General features: G+C 29.7%; 1 protein-coding gene and 1 non-coding gene across 4 annotated transcripts; one reads left to right on the forward strand and one right to left on the reverse strand.

Annotated features, from left to right (window-relative positions):
* The first annotated feature begins 1,939 nt into the window (after nucleotides 1-1,939).
* Nucleotides 1,940-14,477, forward strand: LOC112687176 (b(0,+)-type amino acid transporter 1). 3 transcript variants are annotated; one of them, XM_025559752.1, is made up of 10 exons: nucleotides 1,940-2,080; nucleotides 5,463-5,639; nucleotides 7,563-7,664; nucleotides 8,527-8,769; nucleotides 9,456-9,726; nucleotides 9,870-9,993; nucleotides 10,520-10,720; nucleotides 12,112-12,261; nucleotides 13,857-14,025; nucleotides 14,164-14,476. In XM_025559752.1, the coding sequence occupies exons 1-10, from the start codon at nucleotides 2,056-2,058 to the stop codon at nucleotides 14,229-14,231; spliced, it is 1,530 nt and encodes a 509-aa protein (XP_025415537.1). In that variant the 5' UTR covers nucleotides 1,940-2,055; the 3' UTR covers nucleotides 14,232-14,476. The 3 variants fall into 3 exon arrangements, with proteins under 3 accessions (XP_025415537.1, XP_025415538.1, XP_025415536.1); XM_025559751.1 differs by lacking the exon at nucleotides 1,940-2,080 and adding an exon at nucleotides 2,147-2,382 and having other exon boundaries at nucleotides 14,164-14,477; XM_025559753.1 differs by lacking the exons at nucleotides 1,940-2,080; nucleotides 13,857-14,025; nucleotides 14,164-14,476 and adding exons at nucleotides 2,140-2,382; nucleotides 12,779-12,869.
* Nucleotides 14,478-19,837: 5,360 nt separating this feature from the next.
* Trnam-cau lies at nucleotides 19,838-19,910 on the reverse strand. The gene has a single exon. It is a non-coding gene; the product is annotated as a tRNA-Met (tRNA).
* Between the last annotated feature and the right edge of the window lie 3,505 nt (nucleotides 19,911-23,415).

Raw genomic sequence — 23,415 nt, forward strand, 5'->3', positions numbered from 1 at the left:
CAACAATGTTCTCTGACGCAGACCGGTTAGATCGTATCCTGTAACGTAATGCGCGACGTGTGATCGTTAACTCGGAAAAAGTCGACTCGCCAAGCCGTCGTTGGATGTACCAAGCATCGATTTCATATATTTTAGTGATTTAGGCCATATTGTGTTTATCTACCGAGCGAGCGAATCGTCCGAATCATATACTTTTAAGGTACTCGGCGGTCGCACGATCTCGATGGTGGTGTAGCGCTGCACCTTCGCTCACAGTCTGTCGCTAGGTTGACGGCAAGTTATCGTCAAATTCTGCCGCGAATACATCGGTCTACTATGCACGGTCGTAAAAACGAACGGTTAATATCTTACGAAGAAAGGCGTACGCGTGATGGTGATAAATCTTTGTAGGTATTTGAAGCGTTTGTAAATTCAATATCAGTTCGGTCCCTGTAAATTCTGCAACAGTTGTTGTCTAGATCAGGGGTCGGCAACTAGCGGATCGCGGTTCGGATTCGGACCGTGGAACACAATACTTTGGAACGGTCAACTTTTATTTTTATATTCCTAATATTGCAATTTTTAATGTAAATTAGTTGTAATAACCAAATGATTATTTTTGTTTTCATACCGCTATTTTTAAAATATAAAGATTTAAAAATGATTGTTTTCACTAGACCTCATTGATTTATTATTTTAATCTTTAGGACTCCGATATAAATTACTTGCCGACCCCTGGTCTAGATGTATGCATCTCCGGTGATTGTAGTTCTTACAACCCATCGGCGTCCAAAACGTTTGGCTGCATTCTGAGAACTTGTGAAACCATTTTTAGAAAGGCTTGTGCAAGAAAGGGTGCGTCAGTATATTTTCCATCTCGTGTTTGTTTGTTGGTGTCATTTTGAATAATGTCTTTACGTATATAACTACGAAAATTATAATGGTTGATGCTATACACCGAAAGAAGAGCTGTCGAGGAAAAACAGTATTCCGTTTCTCAATGGTATATTTTTCAGAGTCAGTGTTTCATGCTCAAATTGGCGTTGTGTGTACTTCGTAGTAATATTCCATTTAAAATAAAATTTGTAAGCGTCGAAGACCTTATTTTTTTAAAATCTTATGGGTATGAACGATCACCGATTGCGGTTCGCTTTAATGTTATTGTAATATATAATATAATATAGTAAATAGTGTATTATAAATGTAAACTCATATAATATAAATAAATGAAAACGAGTATAGTTAATCGTTGTTTTTAACAATGAATTATATATTTACCTAATTTAAAAATGTTACCGAAAACTTGGATTTAATAAAAAAAAAAAAAAATACATCGAGACGAGTTGAAAGTAGGAAAACTTAGGGCTTAAAAAAACGCGACGACCCGAAAATGGTTCGCAAGCGACACTGCTCGAAAGCAGCGGACACGGCTGCGGCGACGGTTTCCCCCGTTTGAAACCCGAAACGAACGTGTTCGTTAAAAACGGTATTACCGTACCGGCCGGGGCGTGCGGGCGACAACGCCAAACGAACGCCGTGCGCGCGGCAAGGGCGGCCAGGGTAGGGTGATGTCCGAGGAGGAGGATGCGTGTCGTCGTCGGTCCGTTCGCGGGCGGTACACGTGTTTTGCGCCGGCCGCTTCACGCGCGTTTACGCAAATCGAAATATCATAACACGCAAAACACGCGGCTCGGTTTGGCGCGTTACCGCCGCGCGTAGCGGGTGTACAGGACCGGAGCGGACGCTGCGCCGGGCGCGCGCATGAGTCGATAAAAAGCGTTTTGCCGCCCAAAAGCAGAGCGATCGAGATTGGGGCGCGGGGGGGATGGTGGTCGGGGGCGTGGGGTAGGGGAATAAATAGCTTACGCCGCGGCCGCCGCACGGACACGCACGTACGCTTGCTGCGGGGAAACGCGCACACGATCGAAAACAATACGTACACACGCGCGCGAGGCGGCGGCGGCGGCAGTTACGCGATTGTACGCGGCGACCCTCGGTCTGTGCGACCCAGTGTGTCATGTCTGGCCGCACGGTGCACGCCGAGTCGACCGTTGTCGCTAACACGTCCGACTTGAAATGCTCCGAAACCTACCAACACATGGTCAGTATATGGTGTACGACGAAAACGAAAAAAAACCGAAATACGTGAAAAACGTCCCCGTCGCGTATTTCGCCGAACGTTTTCGATCGGTTGAAACGATTTGTTTTTATTTTATTTTTTTTTTTTTTTACGAATATATATATACATATATTTTTTTTTTTCGCAACATATTAGATAAAAAAAATTTAATTAAAACCGCGCTCGACGTTAAGATAAGGAGCGGTACCCGTATACGTTAATCGGTTAAACGAAACTCAACCGTGTACGTTATTTAATGTTGTGCTCGTGCGTGGTTCCTTCAGGTAACTTTTACGTAGGTTATATTAGGTAACAACGTAATGTAGTGTTGTTGTTTTGTAGTGGGTTCACGTGACACGGCGCGGTCCGTTCACGACGAAATGACGTGAGGCGAACACTTTTTTTTTTCCGTTTGTTCGAAATAACTTGTAGGTGTGACGTACGTAGACGTGTGCACCGGTAACAATGTTCAAATGTTGTTAGATCGCCAAGAGAGAAATTAAAAAATAAGATCACGAAAATTCTTTCGTCTCGTTTCTGCAGCGTGTCGCGGAGACATTCGAGAATGACGTATACTGCGCCGGATCGTTATACTTCCGTTCGCACCTTAAATATATTTTGGACCCGTTCTGGAGTTATAACTTAATCATCGTATAGTCTGCAATTATTCACGCGGAGTACGATTATCGTTCATCCTTAGTGGCGAGCTCGTCACATCTGACGCAAGAACAACACCCGCACAACCATAATATAATATTATATTCTTATTTAAACAGTAAATAAGTTTTCGATTAAATTCCGTTAGACCACCCAAATTACGCTATCTTAATCCGCTTGCTTCCGCTCCAGTCCCATACACGTTATAATTACTCGATGTAATATTATTAGAATTTTTTAACATTGTTGGATCTATTTCACCCTTCTCATCATCACGAAACACGCGTTACTAAAACAATGAAGCCGCGCACGGCCAGTGCTGGATCCGAATGGGAGAATAACGGACAATAGTCACTTGGACCCTTGTCCAACTGACAGGCCGGATCCCGAACATTAGAACAATTTATAGAATTGTGTAGAATGAAAAAATAGTTGTAATATTTCATATAATTATTTATAATTAACGTCGCATTTGAATAATAATACACTGATAACTTTTAAAAACAAAAACTGTTGCAATCACATACATTTCAGGACTGTTTCTTACTAAATATAAATATTTACGATAGAAAAAATAGGAGATGGTAAGATGTGCCTCCAAAAGGATAACATTTTAGTGAAGACCTTCACAATATTGTACATTGTAGTTTAAAGTTATATTAAACTCACAAATCGACATTCCTCTCCGGGGTCGGCGTTAGTAAATATTAATGGGGTTAATGCATCCTCCTAACGATAGCCTTGTTCCTCCCTTGTGCGCGTATTGAACTCGTTTCTGCCGCATAAAATATAACAATTATTATCTATTTTTAGATTGATATTTGCCACAAAAAAAAATGTAAGATTATGATATTAAATACTAATATTTTTTTTATTATGAAATCGTTCGTGCAACATGACTATATTCATTATAAAAATACAAGGTTAACATTTTATTAATACCATTGATAGATTTTAAACAGTTAATTATTAGACTACATTTTCGATTTTTCTATTCTTTAAAACAATATTATGAAATTATCATTGAGTATTTTAATTATTGAGTCTTTTTCATCATTACGATTCTAACAATAAGACCTTTTAAGTGCGAATAGATTGTTGAAATTTCTCAATTTGTTAATCAACTTTGATCAATATTTCTTATCACTGCTGCGATACTAAACATTTTATACTCATTTTTAATTTATTGATGGTAAAAAAACGAATATATCTGGATGATTAATAAGAATAATATTAGATTATTTAATTAATAATCTTTATGATTTTGTAAAATATTTCTGGCTGATAAATATGCATAGGTATACTTTTTTTTTTGAGAGATTTTGAAATATAGATGCTTTTTGGTGGAGAGAAACCGAAATCCAGGATTTGTAAATAATTTTTTAAATTTTTTAGTACATTTTTTTGAAATAGCTAGAAACTTTGTTACAAATCAAATGGTTAAAAAAAATTCATTAACTTCAAAAAGTTGAACTCATTATACTATTGCCACCTTGGCCATTTCCTTAGATCCTTCACTGAGCGGCGCAAACAAAAAGTTTTGTTCATTATATATAAGATTTGTTTAATCAAAAGTTTGAATACTGTGATTTTGAAAAATAATCAAAGTTTTAACGTGAATATAATTTTAAAATACCATTTTGATGTTTTTTTATATACATTTTTATTCGTAGTTTTAATTCTAGAAATATTTAATTTTCACATATTTTAGTTTGTAACATTGTTTGCATGTAAAATAAGGTAATTATTCTGTATATTTGATAGATGTTTTGAAATTAGTTTAGAGAAAAATTATTCAGATAATTATGAAAACCCAAGAAAATCCTCTCATAAAAATAACATACATTTTAAGGCGAGTATACATTGTATTTATCATATATTTTTTATTTCTCAAAGATCGATTATCACCGCAGGGGATATATGTACATATTTTTCATATGAACTATGTTTGAATTATTCTTGAAAAGATAAAATTTTATGCTATTATAACTTTAACAAACAATTGTATTTGCACTTTTCAGTAGAATAAGATATGATCGAATCTTATCCAATCTTATTATATAGCTACGTCCCTTTTGTAACATAAATAGACCATTGGCGTTGTATCAACTGCAATTATTACTAACACGTTACGCGATACTGTATGACTTTTTTTAATATTTTAACATTATCGTAATATTAATAAGTATTTGGCTAGCTGGCGGTGGCTAGCCCAGGTTAGATTAGGTATTATACTACATATAGGTACGGAGTGCAATGTACTCCAAGTGCCATTTTACAATAAACTGATGATACTCGTACCCGGGTACTATTTGCTATTTATACTAATGGAAGTAGGAAGGAAGTGTGCGAACATTTATTGTTACATTTCTCTGTTTAATTTGCATTTGCCCGTGTGCATTTGATTTGATTGACAACACGACCAACCAAAGAAAAATGTTTGTCGGTATAGAGGACTTTTTTCGTCGCTTTATCATTTGCCATTGCCAGTATGTGTGTGTGAATGTGTGAGTGTATTTATTTATATTTTTGTAATATACATAATAGTACGTGGCATTATTTGTTTCTCTTGGTAGAAATATACGAATACAACGTTACGTCGGTTAATATTCTAAAATAAACAAAAGAAAAAACGGTCGACTACTGGTTAACGTCCACAAAAAAATAACATTTGAAGTTTACATTCGTGGTGTTTTACGTATTATAGGGTACAACAACAACAACAACACAAACGATGATGACAGCGGCGGCGGAGATGACGAAACTGTTGGCAACGGAAAAAACATGCTGGCGCGGAAGCTATCAACTAAGGGTGACACTCTTTACCTCGAGAGACGGGTGGGTCTCTTCAGTGGGGTGGCTCTAATCGTAGGCACAATGATTGGTAAGCAGAATTGCATATGTGTTTATTAATGTGTAGAGTTAGCGATTAAATTTAGTTATTTAGATTTTAGGCAAACGTTTATTTAGCAATCGAAAAAAAAAAATGTAACATAAGTGTTAATACATAAATATTTATACATTAAGTGAATTAAATATAAATGATAAAAACAAATGTTTGGAAAGTAAAACTGAAAATTTAAAAACTAAATTGCTTATCCCAAAAACCGGTGGTATGTACGATCAACTTTTATTTATAGATGTACAGGTAAAAAGAAAATGATAACCGTGATGTTGCGATATTGGTAGGTAAGTCTATATGAATACAAAGACGTCTGTAAAATGATTTAAAAGTTATTTCGAATTGATCCGAAAACAAATAAAACAAATCGTAATCTCTACGCACATAAAAAGACCGTAAAAAAAAATAATAAAATTTTTCCCTCGACTAATGAAAAACATTCAAGTGAACATTGACTTAAAATCTAAAACATTTTAAACGTTTCTGGTTTATTATTTTACTTCAAAAAAGAGAACACACGAAATGTCGTTCAATTTCCGTAAGTAAAACTACTATAAATATGAAAATTTAAAGTTTACCGTGCATAAACGTTTTAAAAGACACTTTAATTCCACATTTACTTCTCGAAGATGAAATTTATTAGAATCATCAAAATAGTTCTATTTTCATGATTTTTTGTCCTAGGCATCTTAGTAATATATATATGTACGTCTTATACTTCTTACATGTATATTTGGGTTAACTATGTAAAAACAAAATAAATAGTCAATGACGTCAAAGAAATTTGTGACATAATGATATTAAGTTTTTAACTGACTTATTATATACATTTACTGTCACCAGAAATTTATAATTAGCCATTACATATTTGAAATGTTTAATAATAGTTTTTAAGGATGAACAGTACCAATTATTATAATTTGTATTTACATACCATTATAAGAAATATGTTCTATGTATAGATACTTTTAAACAACTTTACTTGTTAAATTGTTCAATCATTTTTTTTCTCCTTTTTACGAGCTACAACATATTGAAGTGACGTTAAATTAATTTGATATTATCATAATAGAGTTTCTTGTACAGATTATAATGTAAGAGCAAAGTGTGAGTTCAATTTGATTACATTATAATAATAATAATAGTAGTATTTCACCATCTGATAATTACTTTTGAATTTGAAATTGAAATTATACGTGGTTTTATGATATGACATGTTATTAAAACTTTTCACCACCTACCTAGTTTGAGTTGTCGATAAATCGATGTATATTATTTATCACTAATTATTCATCGGTTTCGTACATAAAATGGTAATGTATGCATTCCTTGAAGTTACATTTTTTGAACGCAATAACATTAAAAATAGCAATAGATAAAATTTTATCAGCAAACATAGAAATTTCTGTTAACTCATTTTCCGTTTACCCCTTTTCCAGTAATCTTTCGTACAAATTAATTAGATTATCATCGTTCATAAGACATTTCAAACTCGAATCCGGGAAATATTCTTATCGATTAAAAAATTAAGACACAACGGAAAATGCCAACACAGGCCGGAGGCCTCAATTAACCGAATTAAATTTGTTTAATCTGATTTTAATTAGCCTTGAATATGATGGTATAACTGATTAGACATTTGTATGAACAATTTTCTTGGTACAAAATATTTAAAAAAAAAAAAATAAATAATAATTAAAATTATTTTTTTATTGCTAAGAGGTTTTTAATTTTATCAAAAACAATTCCCACGGATTCATGCATGTACAATTTCAAAAAATAAAATGAAAAAACACTTAATACAGAAAAAAAAGTGTAAAAAAAATATGTTTATTGCTGGAAAAAAACCATTATCAATTAAAATTATCTAATTATCAAATTAAAGGCAATTTTCGTTTTATATAGGTTCTGGAATATTTGTTTCTCCGACGGGACTGCTGATCAGGACTGGGTCAATAGGCCTGAGTTTTGTTATATGGGCATTATGTGGTGCCATGTCACTATTGGGTACGTTCCTATTTAAATTAAGTTTTTAGACTGTATAAAAAAAAGTAAAAAAATAACTGTCAAATATTATCTATTTTTAAAACGAAACTATTCTACATATATTTTACCTGAGCACGTTTATCATTCGTCAAATTATTTTACGAACACTATTTTCGACAATCATAATTGCACTAACAATAATTGTGTTGCGTGCCGTCGTTCAATCGTAACGATGGTTTTTTAGGAAAATACTCCAAATAAAAATACTCAAATATAATTTAACTGTTTATTTAAGAATTTTTCTAAATACAAAAACATTAATTAAGAAATGATCTGGCGTGAAGGTGCTTGCGTCTATACATGTAAACCACATCTGAATATTGGTCTGTTCCCAACCCCCTTATATACTTAGGTCTTGTGGGAATTGGCCGCGCATTTCTATATAATACATTATTTCCAATTATTGTTACTACCCTGAGGTGTTAAATTGTAATTTAATTGGTTGACCTCGGTAATATTACTATTCGAACATTTCTCATATTTTGTTATGCGCTTTTATTAATTGCATTTATTATAATACTTTGAATTGTAGCCTGACAGCTCATATTCGTGTTACCCTCGGGTCTTAATCATTCCTTTCTTTTCATACAAATACGAATATTATATTAATAATAATCATTTCCCGATTTCTATTATTTTTGATCTACGTGGTCCCATCCATGTCTTATGAGTCGTAAGGACCTACATTTATGTATGTCCGTAACAATTGAAACGGAAGCACGTTCGATGCCAGAAAATAAAGCCGTCTAAAGAAAAATGAGTTCATAAAATATTAAATAATATTTTTATATTTGTTTTTTATTCAAACTTCTTATTTCCATAGGAGCCTTAGCGTATGCCGAACTAGGCACGATGAATCCCAGTTCCGGGGCCGAGTACGCGTATTTGATGGATGCATTTGGACCAATGCCTGCATTTCTATTTTCTTGGATATCCACATTGATACTTAAACCATCACAGGTGGCTATAATATGTCTGAGTTTCGCCAAATACGCAGTCGAAGCATGTGTTGATGAATGTGGTTCCTCAGATTTTGCAGTGAAGATCGTCGCTATTCTGTCTATTTGTGAGTTTAAGCCAAATGTTACTGATCCTCGTTTTTATTTATTACATTATTACTGTACTTTAAATTTTTCTTCAAAACAATTTTTTCCGCAAGCTCGTTATGTTTATTTCAACATAAATTACCTACGGTCGATTACATGAAAAATTATAATATTATTTACTAATTTAACTTAAATACCTTATACTCATTTAGTGTTTTAGGTTGTGGCAAAAAATGAATATTAGTTATAATTATCAAGTTTATTATGCTGTAATACTTAATTATTAACTGAATAATTTTTTCTTACGGGTCGTTAAATAATATTTTATATTTTAATGTCTCATTATTCATAACTATACATATAGTAAATATATAGTTTCCCGCCGACAATAATGTATAATTTATGCGTATCATAATATAATATCACGTATATATCTTAAATATCCTACTCAGTGATTATGTAAACGTTAAATAAGTAATGCACTTACGATAATTGATACGATTAAATGTGTGCGTTGTGGGTGATTAAGCATCTTTAGTAAACATCTCTAATTTTGTATAAAGCATTTGAAAACCTTATTCTTGACGTAATCATTTCTCTCGGCTTCTACTTAATTAGCCACTGAACCGTTTCCAAGTCATTGCGGTTTCACAAGACGATTTTATCATGAACGATTGAGACGTTTTTTTTTCTCTCATATATTCAGTGGTCATCACGTACATAAACTGCTACAGCGTGAATTTGGCCACTGGCGTGCAAAATGCATTTACGGCGGCAAAACTTGTCGCTGTTTTCGTCGTGGTCGCCGGAGGCGTGTACAAAATCTTCCAGGGACGTACGGAAAACTTTCGGGACTATTTCGACAACACAACTTCCAGTATGGGTGATGTGGCCACCGCTTTTTACTCGGGGCTGTGGGCGTACGACGGTTGGAACAATCTCAATTACGTCACTGAGGAAATAAAAAATCCTTCGAAGTAATGTGTTTTTATTATATTGTCTCTAATAATATTTTGGGTCGAGAATAAAATAGATCACGTTAAGTTACGTTCACGTCGAATAATTCCAATCAGATCCGTCAGATTTTTAATATTGTATGCGTGTAAATAAAATGTTTAAGGAACATTCCAAAAGCGATTTATATCAGCATACCATTGGTGACGATTTGTTATATATTGGTGAATGTGGCGTACCTCACAATCATGTCACCGGACGAAATAGTGCGAAATGAAGCTGTAGCCGTGGTCTGTATAATGTACATTAATATTTAACATTAACATAATATACATAATATTATAGTACATGATATCTAATGGAAGTTATCAACCCATCGACAATTAAGGGAACATAAAATAAAAATTGATTATTCCGTTATAAAATTATAAATCTGATGATTTTGGTTTTTTTTTTTTAAGCAATTTCATAATATTCTATCTATATACACTCAAATATTATCATATAAATCACATTTCTATCGGCTTTTATAGTCTTAAATCAGACAATTGCCATAAACTTGATTCTTTCAATGCAGCTCACTCGTGAGCAAAATTTTGGCGATTCTTGTTATATATAGTGCACGTTAATCTGTTTGGGAAATAAGTCGATTTTCAATAGTAACAGTTGCATATTAAAATGTTGCTACAAATACAAAATTGACTAATCCCTCCATCCTTGCTTTTACTCCCGGATACCTTTCGGGTATTTCACTTGCGAGAACCATTTCTTTTTGTAATGCCTATTCCGAACCGGTATGCTGTATTTTATTTATAGACATTCGGTATCCGAGCGCTTGGGCCCATTGCCTGGGTGATACCGTTGTCGATCACGGTGTCCACGTTGGGATCGGCCAATGGCACCTTGTTCGCCGCTGGAAGATTGTGTTTTGCTGCCAGCAGGGAAGGCCATTTGATGAACGTTTTGTCATACATTCACATTAAAAAGCTCACGCCCATGCCAAGCATCATATTTCACGTGAGTGACCGAAGTTTTTTACAGTCAGTTTGCGCACTACCATGGGGGCCGTTGATTACCAATATTATATCCAATATCGTTTTTTAATAAACATATTATCGTACTCGTAAATCATCATGATTTGCGTATTACGGTCGAAAAATTGGGTATATTGAAAATAACAATTTTTTTTAAAGAAAATTCGTTTTGATTTAACGCATTATTTACAAACAAAAGAAACGCGTGAATAAATGTATTACAAATGAAATGACAGGAGCACGCCAAATATAGAAGTTTCAAAAATAAGTTTTTTTGATTATAGAATGCATTTTTTTTGCTTGAAATTACATTTATAAAAAAATCAAAATATTTTTTATCTCAAATACTTTTCTTAACTCTCACTTCACTCGTATTATTCTTTACATCATTAGTTATAAAAATTATGTTTTTTCTAATATAATCATCTGTAAATAATATAATATTTTGTTCTCAATATATATATATATATCTGTATTTCTGTATTGTTTTCGATAAAAGCAAATAAAAAAATAAAAATCCAAGTAATATAAATATTAATATAACACTATCAACACAACAATATTAAAAGTATAAACGAGACATATATGATTATAAGCCATAGGGGTAAGTTTATACATAAAATTATTTGACGAATGGTAGTTAGTTAAAAAAAATGGTAGAAGTGCCACGTTTCTATTTGTATTTTTTAGTGGGTTATGCGTAGTAGAAAACATGCATGATGTATTTTGATCCGGGCATCGTAAGATTTAAAATAATTTGAATAATTTAAAATAATTAAAACTTAGAGCTGTGTGTTGGACTAAATCTTGTTGCATTGTAGTCTTCAGCACAAAAATACATCATAAAAAAATGTATAAAAATAAAATTTTACGGTAGTTAATCATTTTGTAAAGCGAAAACATTTTACACGTACACAATTGGTCAGGCTTCTGATGTCCGGCGCGATGACGTCACATGCATTTTTTTAATCCCTTAATAGCTTTTAAAATACTTTATATATTTTTTTTTTTACTTAGGATTTCCACTAAATTGTTTTTAATAGTTCAACCTACAAGCATTAAATATAAAATACGTTGTTCTTCCTAAGTACCTTCGTCCATTTTTTACACTTCAAAGTTGTTGGAAAATAGAGCGTTTTTCAAGTTATACGAAGAAATAAATATTACATTTTGGCGCTTATAATGACTCGTGCTACGTAATCTATTCAACCACGCGAAAAGTATCGCACTACACATTATATTATTATTATTATTATTATTATTATATTTTTATTATTATTATATTATTGTACATAATAAGCACGTAATTTAAGTCATATTACGTGTATTTTGATACTCGATTCAAAGCTATACACTGTTTGATTATTATTGCAGTCGATAATAACCATAATGATGGTGGCATCGGGCACGATCAACTCCCTTATCGACTTCTTCAGTTTTACAGCATGGATATTCTACGGAAGCGCTATGTTAGCGTTGCTAGTGATGCGGTACACGAAGCCCGACGTACCGAGACCGTATAAAGTGAGTACAAAATCAAAATGTGGACTTCATCGTGTATTACAATATGTATATCGCATTTAATAATCGTATGCAAGTGCAACGCATGAACGTTGAATATAGACGTAAACACGAAGGCATTTGTTCAAGACGCGTAATAAGATGATACGGTACTTCGACGAATCGGACGACTTGACAATTAATTTTTACTTTTTTACCAGCAATTTTTTTCTATCGCATTTAACACTGTTACCGATAAAAAATATTTTTTGAATTGTACATTAAGTACTATATTATACATCTAAAAATGATTGTAAGTGCGGATACGCCACGCATTACGAGTAATCATCCTTTTCTTGTTGAATTGTACTCGTAATATATGTTTATTATTTATAAATATATTTTTAAAATGGAAATATATTTGAATGCCCAAAAATCGTTCAAAGTTTATATTGACGTTTATGTTCTATTTGAAAAAAACATGTGACGTTCGCGTATCGCTCGCAAAATATTGTTCACGAATGGTTTCCTTTCCATACAGACATGCATACCAAAAGATCATCCATGGGGCTTTTTGGTCGACACCTGATAATACGAATAGAAGAATTCAAGCGTTATAATAGGTTTCATCTGACTTTATCAAGTTCATTATTTTTGTTTCTCAATCCTAATATTATTCAATTAACTTGTATTTTTTTTTTGACGTTCTTTTGAGCAAATAAACTAAAAATATGTAGACACAAATTACTGTGTCACTAACTGCCACGGCTAAGTTATTATTATCATTAATAACCTTAGCTAGTCATTTCTATGACTACATTAAAATATTAACATATCTAATGTATAATAAAATACAAGGAGATTTATGTTTAATGGCATGGAGATCAACCGTAATTACACATTAATATATTTAATAATAGTTAATATCTATAATTTTATAATGATTATTTTTACAATAAATTATGTACCATAAACAAATAAAAACATAATGTAAAATACTGATCAAAATATTATTCAAACATAACCAATTAAATAAAATAGTGAGATTAATACTAATATTAACTAAATTGGTTAATAAATTATAGAACAAATTAATGTACTAAGTAAACATTAGTAATATTAATATAATAGGAACAATGAACATTTTTCTTGAGGATAATTGTTAGGAAGTTAAAATTATTTGTACACAATTTTTTTAATTTTTTTTATGGGACGTATGGATAAATTTTCTTTGATAAAAACTTTCCATTAATAGAAATTTCACTGAATATTTTTGTAAATCGGTGAAAGTATTATTCAAAATAAATCAAATCCAACCCAACTACCCAGCTTCACTCACAAATAGCTTTATTAGGTCAGTTAAGTGCGATATGTTTTCATTCATTAAAAATTAAACAATTTCGAAATTAATATTTAATCATAAAACAATATAAATAAAAATTCATGTGACACACAATGTGTTATAATCACGTTTATCAGATTAAATATGTTTTCAATGATTATGAAATTAATTTAACGGCACCATATATGTTGAAAGAAGACTTCGTGTTGAACAATTGTTGACGTGAAAATATATGTAAAACATAACATGTAAAACTAACGGTCGTACGATTTTATAGGTACCCATAATCATTCCGTTAACCATATTTGTTATTTCAATCTATTTGGTGATAGCGCCAATATTAGATAAACCTCAAATCGAATATTTGTACTCGATGATATTTATGATCGCCGGAATAGTGTTTTACGTACCGTTCGTTCGTCTGGGATACAAATTCCCTATAATCGGTGAGTGTAGCATTAAATAATAAAACGGGTGTGTTAATACTAAAATCCAATATACCAATGTCCAAATACGGCTCAATTTAGTTTTATTTCTGTGTATAAACGAAAAATTAATTAATTACATTTTTTATTTCTCCATAGATCGTTGGACCGTTTTTATACAGTTGCTATTACAGGTAGCGCCCACTAAATTAGTGTTACCAAATTAAAACAGAATAAGCCATCAAGTCTTCCATTAATTGCATATCCAATTACCAATATAGACAATATAGTGAATACAGAATTTATTTTCTAGTGCTATATTCATACTTGGACATTTTGTTGACAGTAATACCATTAATTTTATTGTTTAGTTAATAATATTAGTTTAACGTGTTGTGAGTATAAAGTACATATATTTGTTATATATCACACAACATATGCATTGTACACCAAAAAAATATAAAAAATAATTTGTAATATATTTAATACTGAATTGTTTTATGAGATTATATATAAAATATATTATATGTATCATAGTAACAGTTATTTTCATCGTCAAACATTTATTAACAAGTACTAATTGCTACTTAATGTTATTTGTTGGTTTCAATATTTTCGATGTGTGTCTGTTAATGAAAATATACTTTTATGTTTATGAATGATTTTTGTTTTTAATTGTAATCAAATGTAGTACACTGGATTAGAAAATAATTGCTATTTATTTAAGATCCTACAAAGAAAACCTTATTCCAAACCAGAAATTTACGAATCAATGATCTGAAAATAAACTCTTATTTATATATAATTACATTAAATCTACAAAAAATATATATAATTTGTGATTGTGTATTTTCGTACTAACTTGTACATAATATCAAGTAACGCAAGGCTTTGAAATGTTTGTATTATAACGAAAATGAGATACAGAATAGTATTTGAAACAGGTTTTGTTGTAACAATATTTAAGTTCATGTTTAAACGTGAATTTTTTACAGTTTTTCAGTACCATTTTTAAAAAAGTTTTAAAAAAATATAATCCTATGAAAAATTCGATTGGAGACGTAAGTTCAATTAAAAATCAACTTCGATGTTTAATTATCTATATATTAATTATTTTACAATGGTTTAAAGTTCTCATAGATTTGACATTGTTGATGATTATTTATTTAAAAAATATCTTATATTTTTTTTCTCGTAAAAATAAAAATCTCTGTGTACCTATATAATATATATAATATTTCAATTTTTATAATAATAAATTATTAATTATATATATATATATATATAGATAGATAAATAAACATTAGTTTTGACAACATTCATTTATAAAATGTATATACAATTTCATAAATTAGTTTGTGGAGTATACACCTCAAGACACGCGTAAAGTTTATCTGAAGATACAATCATCATTTTCAGACGAGCTTTTAAAATTCGAAAAACGTTTTGTATTCTGAATGCCAACTATGTTTGAAATTCTAAATGAAATTATTAAACATTGAGCTGCTGCAACATATACAAATATAATCGAATTAAATCAACTCAAATATTAGTACTCGAAATGAAATTCTTTGAATAAAATAAAAAATAGTAGTCTTGTTATAACATGAATAATAATTGTTCTCTTAATAATTATTGTCGTCCAATTAATATTGAACGCAAAATCGAAATATTATGTGAGATAATATGTCGAATAATAAATCTAGTCTTAGTGTAAATTATATATGTAAAAAGTGCATATATACATATATATATATATATAGAGTATATGTACCACAATAAAACGTGAATTATACATGCAATGAATAAATTAATAAGCATCAAACATCATAGTTCGAATTCTGAAAACTAGCAAGACATTTTTTACTCATCCCTTTAAATACACGTTTCAGGGACGTATTTATGAGGGTGACTGAGAGTGGTAAAGCCTTACAACCAGAAATAAAAGTATGAGTGATGTTAAATAATAACAGTGCTTATACTTTACCCCCGATCATTTAATAATAATGTCAACGATAAAACAATAACAAAACATATTATGATTTATGTGATAATGTGTTTTGACTTCATTAACAAACTATAATTTTTTATGTATAGTTTATGTTTAATGGTATTTAAGAAGATATATTTATATATTATCATCAGCCTCATCCCCGAAATAAAACTACATTTTAGAGTCTCCAAATATGCGCCTGGCACGTCCATAAAATAATATTAACATGCCGCATGACTGAATGAGCATGGGACAACTATAATGCAATTTCCACACAAAACACGATTAAATTGAACAATACTCATGAGAAATACAATTTAGAAATACAAAACAATCGAATGAATTATTAAATGTATTTCGTGCCCGTGACCTATATTTTCGACGAACACCGGATGTTGTTTATAAGCTGAATGCATTTATATTATCAAAAACAATAATTTAATGATTTCATCAATTTCGTAAAAATATATATATGCATATAGGTATGTCTGTTTATATAGTATTAATATATATAGTTTATACTTCCTAGTTAACTTTTTGTAGAATAAGTGTTATAGAGTAATTATAGATGTTCAACAAATATGTTTCATTTATAGCATGATTAATTAATAACAAAAAAGGTGCAAATAATCCACATCATTGTTGGTATAATTTACGTTATGCATGAGTTTCATAATTATGCAGAAACAAATCATTCTGAAATTCACTTCAGTGTAGATGGATACTCGTATGTTCACTAGAAAATACATGAAAATGATACTTACCTCTTATTTACAAATATTTCTGTCATGAATATTTACACAATTAATGATACACGTGACATTGTAAAAATAGCATTAATCTTCATCACTTGCAGTTATAACCTAGGAAAATAACGCAGAACAATGAATGAACAAACTCCGGAAACTTTGGTATTAACATGTCTGATATCTGACAAATTTAAAAATCATTGAAGCACGAACAAAAAATTAACTCAAACAATAAAAACTAACAATTTCTAGTAGTTTAAAAATGTTAATTTGTGATTTATACTTCATAGCTCCGATGAATCATTATAAAATCCTGGTAAAATTAAATAAATATAATTTTTATATCTAATATGTCCCATAATAATATGAACACGAAAAAATATTTTATTTTAAAGTTTAAAAGTGAAAAGCTTTACAAAAAAAGAGAAAAGTAAAACTATAATTATAGTTATTTCTCTTAATATAATTTTTATAATGATATGAACTTCACAGTTATTGTTTTTAAAAGAAAACTTATTTAGACTTTACCATCTCATATATAACTTTCTTTATTCTGAGGTGAATTTACGTATTACTGTTTAACGAAAAAATTTGAATTCTATAACTTATATATACATTAAGTACGTAGTAACATTAACAATAATTTATAGATCGATGCTTGGACTTACATACATTTTATATTTAAGACTTTATATTAAAATAATAACTTGCGTAATGTACCCATAGTTAGAATAAAACAATATTTAGTTTCATTCTAATATTTCATTACATTGATTGTAAACTGAGAAATCATAAAATTTCTAAAATGTACACAGCCTACAAGAACATTAATAAATAGTGACGATGGTAATAATAAAACTAAGGTTGAATTTATAACAATTGATAATTTTTCTCAAAAAACTCATCTTTTTCGGTTTGTTAATCGATTATATTTCCCGTCACGTTAATTTAAACAAACGTCCAGCAATGTTTCCAAGAGCTGTACTGGTAATACATATAAAAGTTACTTTGAATGTTAATATAAAAACATTTAATCATAAGATGAACTTTATGTCATTATTGTTATGAATAGTTATTTAATACAACAATATAGTTTTGACATCACTCATCTGTAAACAATCAATAATCTAGGTGTGTTACAAAAAATAACTTTCTTTAAATTGTAATGCATAAATAAAATCCAATACGCATTTGAATAGATATTTACCGATAGAATTTAAAATATAATATCGTTTTATGAATCGTACCTCAAAGAAAAAATGGAAACGACTACAAGTTATACTCGATTTATTTTGTATTCCATCTACCCGTTGTCGAATAATCATAAGTACATGGTGGAGAAATGAAATGGGTAATTTTAAAATAACTAAAAATAACCACCAAGAATTGTTTAAATAAATTTATTCATACCATCTTAAAGTATATAAAAAAGCATTTAAGATGTGTTATTTTATATTTAATTTTTATAAACGATGTCCGTAAGACGTCATCCATTTCGGAGTAAGAATTCGTCAAGACGTTTTTTTAAAACTGGACCTGATAATTCGTACAATTTCTCTAAAGATGTGTGACATCTTCTTGTATTCTTTGTTTCTACGGTATTGTTTAGTATACCATATTCTTAATAAACACCCACAAAAAAAAAACCACAAACTGAAAATAAGGTAATCAAGGAGCGGCTGAGATATATCTCCATTTTTCTATATTATACGGTTCGGAAATAAATCTTTCAGAATATTCACACCCACTCTAGTTGTATGACTCTTAGCTTTTTTTTATTAAAACTATCCAGTTACTCCATATTAAGCAACTTGTAGAATAAAAATTGTTCTACATCTGTTTAATTGTAATTGTGTAATTGTTTGTCAATATTACTCTATATTGATTATCGAAATAATGTCATTTCCAGTTTTAAAAATATCTAGAAAAATGTTTACTGCGAAATGAACACCATCTTACAGATATCATTTATAAAAATTAAATATAAAATCAACATTTTTTAAATGATTTTTTTTATATACTTTAAAATTGTATGAATACATTTTATTAAACAATTCTTATTGGTTATTTTTAATTATTTAAAAATTGTCCATTTTACTGCCCTATTTTGTATAATATTTATAAACTCATAACAAATCGTGATATATAATATGCAATATTGCATGAAAATATCACTACTTCATAGTAAATAACCATTAAACTGAAGAGCTACCGTTCAATGAGAAAATGTGTGTTTGTGTGTGGTGTATTTGCACACACAAAAGTTACTATAGTCATTCAAACTATAACCTTGGAAGGAAAATCTGCTAGATTTCACTCGGACAATTTATGAGGGTTAAAACGTATGGGAGTTATTTTTTAATACGCACCTTTTCTTTCTTTTTCAATGACTCTTTACGTTCAGAACTCGAAAATAACTATGTCTACGCACTCAATTTAGTGTTTCTAACAACGGTATAATCCAACGTGAAATATTATTCGTATATGACACATATTAGGTTTGATACTCGATGGTTGAATAGCATAAAAGTATTGTAGTAAATTAGGACTATGATCTCCATATCCGATGAATTGACTCGAACGTTAACTTATTATAGCGATTTCAGTTGAGAAATAAAATATGCTACTTTAGTAAATAACGTAATCTAATCTAATATAAATTAAAATTATTTTGTTAAAGCTTAACAGGTAGTAAACAAACCAAGACTATGGCTTGCAAGACTCTTGTATTATGATATTTAAAATTTAAATTATACCCCTATCTAGGCTATGAGTTTGTAGGATTTTAAAATGGTTTATTATTTCTAAGATATAACTTTATTGGTTTAATATATGGTATATTAGGGTGGCCCTTAGTTATAGGCGAAAAATAAAAATTAATATTTTTGATTTTTCACTCCCTCATTTTATTCATTATTATTAGTAAGAAATTTGAGCTAAATTTGGTCATGATTACAATCCTTTTCATGTGCCACAAGAGGGTTGAAAAATAGCAAAATAGGACTTTATGAATATAATACTAGGGGGTTATATTTTATTTTGAGGTTTTATAATTTCAGAAAGAAAGTTAGTAAAGTAAGCAAAAAGTAACTGCCCCGGGTGAGGATCGAACTCACGACCTTAAGATTATGAGACTTACGCGCTACCTACTGCGCTACCGAGGCTTCTGTAATATTTGAAAAAGTACACATTATTTAAAAAATATCAAATAGTAGTATTTATATATAATGGATAATAATTATTTATTACAATTATTGTAAAATTAAAATCAATTTTCGAAATGCTTCAATATTTTAAAATTAAAACTAATTTATTTACCAATGTATCTATTTCATAAAAAATAAAAATATTCTACCTATGTAACCGTATTTTACTAATAAGTTATTCTATTATAATTAATATTATTTTATTATACATAAACATTACAAATTTAATTTTAATATTTCTTAAAAAATGATAGTGTTAATGTTTGTTTTTTTCACTTCGATTTGGTCATTTCCATCTCTTGATGGATGATTAATTCACCCATGTGCGAAACGCCTTCCACAAGACTTAATTCACAACGGATGTTATCTAAAATCATAAATATAATATTACATTTAAATTTGATCTAAGGTTTTTATCTGTTATGAAATTATTGGAGTAAAATATTAGTATTTGTCAGAGCCGTAACTAGGGTGAGACGAGCGAGGCACTTGCCTTGGGAGCCTGAAGCTGGGGGGCACAAAAATATTAAATGATTAACTTAAGAACTAATCGGAAATTGAAGAACAATATATATCTGAACAAAATGAAAACAATATCGATTAAAAAGAGGAAATGGTAAATTATTTATATTTTATGTTTTTGTTGATTGCTTCTAAATAATTTTTCTATATATACTTCTATATACGTCAATGATAATGTAAAATTGTTATTTTTTTTTCTTTCTCTCTTTTTAAACTATATTATATATTATTATGTAGAGCTTACACACAACATGATTTATATATATATATATATAAGTATGTATCCTTTTTTTTCTTCTCTTTTCTATCCTTTTCCCATAAATCTCATATAACTTTCTTGTATATTTAAAATGTAATTGCAATTTATTCTGTAATAAACAATATTATTATAAAATTGTATTTATTTTATGAAATAGACATTTTAGAAATCTTTTCTTTTTGTGAAAATTGGTTGCAATTCGTCATTTAGTGCAGCAATAAGAGAAGCTATAAATGCCTGTTTCAATTATGAACCTTTTAGTGAATTTAGTAATAAGGTTAAAACTAAGAGGAAGTTCACAGATTTAAAGCTATTTGAAGCAAGGCTTAAATCAAAATAATATATATTGTTTACCTTTATGGGACATTTAAACGTTATAAGCAATTGAGCGTTTAACATTATAAATAATTTAATCGTTATTCAATTTAAGTGTTTAGACGTTTATAAAATTTTCCGTTTACCGTTATTGACAATTAAAACATTATGAATAATTTAGCTTTTTACGTTTAGCGTTTTGCATTTTTTAAATTAGTGTAAAATTTGAAGCGTTTTCAAGTATAGTTAGCGATCAATACTATGTAAAATAACATTCCACATTTTAATTATTATATTATATATAATATCTTAAACGATATTTTCTCTTTGTAATTCTCATAACTTATAGATAAAGTAATCAATTTGTACAACAACAATAAAATGCACATACCACGTAAAATATGTATTTATTGTCAATTTATAACTTATATTCGGTGTATTACTAATGTTTCATCGGTGTTCACCGAAATTATTTTTGATGAGCAGGTTATACGGGTTCACGCCGACAATATCCGATGTAAATTCAGATAGCATATTTATAAATAATTTATAACTGTGTATTAATTATTGTATTAGTTGATAAACTGTATTGCTGTTTTAAACATCCTTTTATATTTATTTTATTTAGATACCTAGTAATTTACGTCAGTTTTAGAAAAATAATTATGTTCCTAGATCTATTTTACTGGTACCTAGTTATAAGTTTTTTTCCGTGGCAATTTCTTTTGTTTTAATCGTTAATCGTTTTCTGTTACGTTATTCGATATTAATTTTAATAAAACGTTTTTTGTTTCCGTTTCGTTATCCGTTATCCGTTTTCAATAATTTATCGTTTATGTTCAATACATAGGAATCACATTAGACATAATACAACAGGGATTTGTTCATTTTGTCCATCGAAAGAGATGTTAGATCCGTTAAATGAGGTTTCACTGAATTATATAATAAATTTAAAATTTCATTTACCAATAATAAACATTAGGAAAATATCGATTTTTCTTTTAACATTAATACTCAATATAAACTTAATAATTCCATAAATTATTTTCTTGCTAATGACGGCAAAACTAAACATTTTAATTAGATTCGAACAAAAGCTTAATTTTTGCAAGTCAAAGAACTATGGTAGATGAAGAGTAGTTACTGATCAACACGATGACTTATACTTTGTCCTTGTGTGATCAAAATTTAACATTGACACTGTAAAATAGCTTAAAACTACGATCTACAAATAATTTTACTTAAAACTTATTTTAATTGTTAAAAATTTGGTAACTCAATGCTTAATCTTTTCTTCAGAAAAATATTATTGAACCTCAACTTTTTTGTAAAGGAATTAGTATGATAAATTAACATATAAAAATAATGGAAATCAAATGAGTGTTCCATGGTAAAAAATTATTTTTATAAAATTTTCTATCAATTTTATATTTTAGATTATTAGCAATAATATAACACCCGATCAACGATATTTAAATCACACAACGATATGGGATTAAAACAGAATATTTATTTATAAGTTGAAAAGTATTTCTCATTATATTAAATGATGGAAATTATTTCACAATCCTTGTCGTTAACCGTTGTGTTTGCTAAAAAATGTTGGACTAAATTTAGCCACTATAATGGCATAAGTTGGCCAAATAATGAATAGGCCAGAAAAAAGAATTGTACCAAAATACTAATTGGCGACCATCTCACGTCTCATTTTTCGGAATAAGTTTTAAAATTATGTAACAAAGATTATATTAAATATATTTTTTACCACCTAATGGTACGAACTTATGTTTGCCATAAAATGTATAGTTGGTTTTTTTTCAATTAAACCGGTATAGTAGCATTTTATACCTACTAACTTATTATTATTAATACCTATTAGGTAAAAAGTGCAAAAGGAAGAAAAACCACCGACGTATCATTTAATTATTGTATGTTTGATTAGGCCTGCGCGATAGTCATTCGTTAGGCTCGATAGTCGATAGTGTCAAAAAAATCGATTATTTCGATTAATCTATATATTTTAAAGACAAAATGTATATTCTAAGTTTTTACGAAATTATTTTATTCGCCATGTACAATAGTCAATTATTGGATTGAAATAATCGATACTATCAGATTACCCATCATTTTTTTTAACCCACGGCACCTTAGGCTATTGGGTATTTAGACGTGGGGAGGGGGGGTTGGATGCTGTATGATTTAAACATACGGTAGGGTGAAATACGTGTATGCATAGTGTATGTGTGTGCTATGTGGGGCATAATTTCGTCGCTAAAAGTTACTATTGTTACTGTAGTAGTGTAGTCTATTAAGAAAAATAGCTATCAGTTATCACTGCTATCAATTTATCGAATATCGATTGTATCT

This window comes from Sipha flava, unplaced genomic scaffold (assembly GCF_003268045.1).
Source record: "Sipha flava isolate LNK unplaced genomic scaffold, YSA_version1 333_pilon_pilon, whole genome shotgun sequence".
NCBI classification, from domain to species: Eukaryota; Metazoa; Arthropoda; class Insecta; order Hemiptera; family Aphididae; genus Sipha; species Sipha flava.

Excerpts from the sequence above, each read along its gene's own strand:
- LOC112687176 (XM_025559751.1), top strand. The coding sequence starts at position 2,355 with ATGTTGTGCTCGTGCGTGGTTCCTTCAG. Across the intron at positions 10,721-12,111 it reads TGCCAAGCATCATATTTCAC|TCGATAATAACCATAATGAT; the intron begins GTGAGTGACCGA and ends TTATTATTGCAG. Across the intron at positions 14,026-14,163 it reads ATACAAATTCCCTATAATCG|ATCGTTGGACCGTTTTTATA; the intron begins GTGAGTGTAGCA and ends ATTTCTCCATAG.